A 5396-nucleotide genomic window follows, 5' to 3' on the forward strand; every position below is an offset into this window, starting at 1 on the left:
AGTTCTGCTGACTGCTGGTCCAGTTTACAAGTCTGAACATGTTGAACAGAAACTAGGTGAACTCACTCTAGGGGTCATCTCCCATTTCCTGATTTAAAAAAGAAATGTCATCTTTAAAAAGTTTCTGCTCCAAAGCTCCACAATCTCCAAAAATGTTAATTTATTTTCAAAATACCTTAAATCTTTATTAAGATGATTTGTCTATTATAATACATATTTAATCATACTCAGTGGATGTCGACTCTGATGACAGAATTAGCTATAACCACAGATGAATCGTTTAATTTAAAAATAAAAGATAGAAGAGTCCAAATTCTAACCACTAAGAATGCCCTTATTTTTTTTATCATTAATATAGTTTTACATCTTCAGGAACACTCATATTTCCGTTTCTAACCTTTCCAAACAGCAATAAAAAATATTTTCTCATAATTATTCACCGATGGAGAAGAAATTTCAAGAAAATTTCATTTTCTTATCGTTGTAATCTTTCCCATTCTCCCCATCAGCTGTGTAAATATCCAAACACATTTATGGAAATTTGAAATCTCTTCTGCCTAAAAGGTTGATTGTGAACCAGGGCCATCCAGTAAAGTTCTTTTGAGTAATACTCCAAGTAACTCTGCCAAGCTGTACTTGGAAGAAGAAAGGTTGTTTAGATTCCGTATGCCTGGCTCTTTCTCTACCTTGTTATGTGTTATCTGACCAAGTGTAGCCAAGGCCATGTGGCATGTGGGTCACCCAAAAAGGGAGCGTCCCTCGGCCCCAAATCCCATTCAGTAAGATGGCACTAATAATTTTCATCAAGCCAACTCAGAGATGTTATGAAGCTCAAATAAGAAAACACAGTTGAAAGTGCTTAGAAAAATTTGTAAGTACTTTCCAAAAGTATGGGATCAATATTAAACAATCCTCTTTGATTAGAAAAACAGCTTGCTCTTTCTTCCAAAAAACTGAAATTATAGGAATCTTTTTTTTTAAATAAGAAAAGCTAAAATTATACCGCACATTCTTTAAAAATATATTTATACTAAGGACTTCCTAATCTGTTTAATATGTGGGCTTTGCAGCTGTGGTTAAGGGGTTCCCATCAATAAGTAGAAGGTCAGGGCAACAATGAGAAGCAAACAAAACGGAGAAGAGAAGGTTTGATAGGCAGCTGATGGCATAAAAATGTCTTCATACTTGTAAATACTGACAACACGCTCTGAAGTCGGTGGTGAGTCTATGTCATGTCGGGTGATAGAGCCTTTAAGAAAGAAAGAAAAAGGAAGGGGACAGTAAAAAAAAAAAAAGATTTAAAATGATATATGTAAACAACAGAAAGATCAGACAAGTCTTTAGCATTGAAAACATAAGCAGGGATAATAAAGATCTGAAATCAGGTATCAGAGCTATCATCAGAATTCTCTGTAATTGTACACACATAGAAATAGAAAGAACATAGAAATTACCTAAATTTACCCCCAAAAGACTAGTTCTCATGAATCCACACACCCACCACCAGCACAATATTACTAATCTCTCCATTTCACCCCACTTTGATGCTTCTTAGTGTTTATCATATGAAGGCTAACTTTCAAGGTCTCTGAGGAGTTTTATCTCACTAATACCATAAGGAAAACTGTATACTGATTTCAAACAGCAAGAGCTACTACTTTTTTCTCCTCAAATATATCTTTTATATATGGATCATCAACCACTCCTGACCTCACTATACTTGCTTCTAGACGAAGTCTCCGTCACCGTCTGTGATACATGAAGTGGTGGCCGGCCCAGGTCAGACCGGAGAGTGTGTGGGTGTGCTGTGCGTGGGTCTGTATGGCTGACAGGCAGAGTAAGGTAGTAGAAGGATTAAGATACCAAACAAGTGTTTGAACTAGAGACGTTTTCTTTTTCTAACCTGGTTAAACGTGTAAAGAGGGAAAGGCTGTGCACATGGGATGCTTAAGCAGAAGTTGATTCAAAGTGCCTGATCTCCTGAATAAGCCACGTGGAACTTGGGTTAGGTTGACTACAGGCGTGTGAGTTCAGTGCAAAGGTCTCCTTGGAAACAGGGCTCAGAGTGAGTGTTTTTTAAAGTCCTAGCTGCTAGGGAAGCCCTGCCAAATTGGACGCATTAATTCTTTCCACAGATCATTTTCTTTCCACAGATGCATTCCCCTCTCCCATCTAACCTAACCTCCCTCATTGGTCATGCACATGGGCTCCTAGGCTTAACCATGCACTTCCACTTCCCTTGAGGGAAACCTAATCCTGTATCCCCTTTAAGCCTTAGCTTAAAGTGCAGCCCCTTTGAGAGACTTTAAGAGAATGGATAGGATTTGATCAATAGAGAGGGATTTAATCATAACGGGTGCACAAGCCTGTATACGGGGTAGGAATATGCCTGTTCTGTTTGAGGACAGTGAGAACACCCAGAGTCCTGGAGGGCTAACCAGGCAAAGTGGGATCAGACTTGAGGAGGGCCTGGAATGTTAGGCTATTATTCCATGTATGTCAGACGAAGACTTTCCCAAGTACAGCACTTTCCAGGTTGTAAAGGAACTTGAAGTACTTGTTTTCATTGAATGCTTAACAATGATCCACTGAAGTTGGTATTCTCATCCCCCCATTTTAGATACAAAGAAATTGGAGTTCAGAATTTAGAAGAAGGCTGGGTATAGCTACCAACAGGGAAAAACCCACACCTAAAATTTTGGAGTTTTAGGCTCCAAATCCCATGATTTTAAGTGGGTTCATTTCTCCAGGCTGAGATAAAATTTATTTCTGTGAGTACTGAAAGTACTCAAAGATATAACTGCAGATCCATTGGTGGGTTCCCAGGAAATAAGCAAATGGGAAAGGTGTCACAAATCCAGAGCCATTCAAATGTTCTCCCCATTAGGAACAGGCCAAAAAGGAGCGCCTGGATGGCTCAGTCGTTAAGTGTCTGCCTTCGGCTCAGGTCATGATCCCAGGGTCCTGGGATCGAGCCCTGCGTCAAACTCCCTGCTAGGCGGGAAGCCTGCTCCTCCCTCTCCCACTCCCCCTGCTTGTGTTCCCTTTCTCGCTGTGTCTGTCTCTGTCAAATAAATAAAATCTTAAAAAAAAAAAAAAAAGAAAGAAAGAAAGAAAGAAAAAGAAAAAAGAAACAGGTTAAAAAAAAAAGGGGGTCGCCTGCATGGCTCAGTCAGTTAAGCACCTGCCTTTGGCTCAGGTCATGATCCCAGGGTCCTGGGATCGAGCCCCACATCGGACTCTGTGCTCAGCAGGGAGTCTGCTTCTCCCTCTCGCTCTGACCCTCCCCCGCTGCTCATGCTTTCACTCGCTTGTGCACTCTCACTCTCTCTCAAAATAGAAGAAAGAAAGAAAGAAAGAAAGAAAGAAAGAAAGAAAGAAAGAAAGAGAGAGAGAGAGAGAGAGAAAGAAAGAAAGAAAGAAAGAAAGAAAGAAAGAAAGAAAGAAAGAAAGAAAGAAAGACAGGCAAGGAAGGTATAAAATCTCCAGACCAATCAATGGAAACACTTTGAAGAAGAAAAAGATAAAAAGAAAAACAAACAGATCAGATTAGGCAACTGAGTTGATAAGCACACAGTAGACAAAGAGAAATTGCTAAGAGCCAGAATGAGCTGTTCTCCTACAAGGACCATAAACAACTCACTTCCATTCTTAGGCTGTTAGGCTTGATCAGCCAGGAGGAATGCTGAAAGACACCATGTAACTTGATTTTGGCAGCCTCCAAAAGGTCTCATGTTGTCCTTGGGTCTTTGTGGGGGATCTGCTGAAGAGCCTTGCCACCCAGAGTGAGGTCGTCAATGAACCGGCATCCACTGGGAAGCTGGTTACAAACTCAGAATCTGAGGTCCCACCCCAGACCTACTGACACTGCATTTTTATGATATAGCCAGGCAATTCCTGTACACATTAAAATTTGAGGAGCAATGGGCTAAATCATAGGGTAATTTGGTGACTTGTGACTACCAGAATAGTCATAAAGTGAACACGAATGGGACGCTTCAGTCCCTACAGAAGTCTCCGGATGTCCCTTCCTGTTCAATATTTTTTATATTTATTTCTCTCTCTCTCCTTTTTTAAAGATTTTATTTATTTATATGACACAGAGAGAGAGAGCACAAGCAGGGGAAGCGGCAGGCAGAGGGAGGGAGAAGCAGACTTCCTGCTGAGCAAGGAGCCCGATGCAGGGCTCGATGCCAGGACCCTGGGACCATGACCTGAGCCGAAGGCAGACACTTAACCAAATGAGCCACCCAGGCGCTCCATATTTATTTATTTTCAACAGTTTCTATATTTAGAGCATAAGTGCTAAGAGTACTCACTGACTTTGGAGTCAGTAGGACTTAGGGCTGAATTTTAGTTCTTCCATTAATTAGTTGTATAGCCTTGAGCAAGTTCCGTAATCTCTCTAAAATGAGGATGATGATATCTATACCTCTCAAGGAGGTGGTGAGGAGTAAATGGGAATGTTGTGAGAATTTTATACAGCACATACCCCACAAGAGCGGACAGATGATCCGTTCCAGCAAGCATAGAGCTCACCATATACTACCTTGTACTGTGTCACCTGTGTACACGTATTCCTTGTCCATTTGTATGTCCATGTGCACAGAGGGTCCATTACAACTTCCTAAAGGCAGGATCCTATCTCCTTTTTCTTTTACGCTATTCAAACGGCTTATCGCTCTCTTGCCCAATAAAGAATGGACACAAGCAAAGCAGTGTCTGGAGTTTAATCCAGATGCCAAAATGTAAGCTTACCCTGAATGGCTGGACCCCAAGCAAACAGATAATACCAACTCAGATGCAGATCGACAATTGTCTCATCTCTGGGAACGTTCACGGGGCGTTTAAATCTGCAGGTGACCCGATTGTTCTCAAAGACTCCTTCTTCATCTCTGGCAGGATTTCTCTGGATCTCCTTTGCCCACTGGCCTACGTTATAGAAGTGCTGTATGCGGACCCTCCCGTTGTCATCGTGGACACAGGCCATGACGTCATCACCACCCTACCATGAAAAACGATGAAGGGAAGAGTCAAAGGTGTGTCTTTTACAAACATCTCTGCTAAAAAGAAGTTCCGCTCAGATATCCACTTCATCTCTGTAATTTGAAATCCCACCCCCCCAAATTATTTTTATTAAAAAAGCTTTAACCAAGTGACCGAAGTCAGCATGGCAAGAGTGGACAAGTGCCTCCGGACGTGACGTTCAAAGAACACATCACCAGCTATTTAGTATTCCTGCTGAAAATACAAACCGAACCTAATCCTGAAGAAACAATCAAACAAACCCAAACTGAGAGTCATTCTACAGAAAATGATTATAAGTATTATGAAAAGTACTTGTAATCTTCAAAAGGGCCAATGTCATGAAAGACAAAAAAAAAAAAAAAAAAAAA

At 41.0% G+C, this 5396-nt stretch overlaps 1 protein-coding gene across 1 annotated transcript in view; it reads right to left on the bottom strand.

The window, feature by feature from the left end:
• Nucleotides 1–1068: 1068 nt before the first annotated feature.
• Nucleotides 1069–5396, bottom strand: part of FRRS1L (ferric chelate reductase 1 like) — a 22701-nt gene continuing 18373 nt past the window's right edge. Inside the window, exon 5 of the mRNA XM_040631687.1 lies at nucleotides 1069–1249. Coding sequence (XP_040487621.1) covers nucleotides 1077–1249 — 173 coding nt within the window. The 3' untranslated portion in view covers nucleotides 1069–1076. The remainder of the gene's footprint in view (nucleotides 1250–5396) is intronic.

The sequence above is a fragment of the Ursus maritimus genome, unplaced genomic scaffold, assembly GCF_017311325.1.
Source record: "Ursus maritimus isolate PB19 unplaced genomic scaffold, ASM1731132v1 scaffold_17, whole genome shotgun sequence".
NCBI classification, from domain to species: domain Eukaryota; kingdom Metazoa; phylum Chordata; class Mammalia; order Carnivora; family Ursidae; genus Ursus; species Ursus maritimus.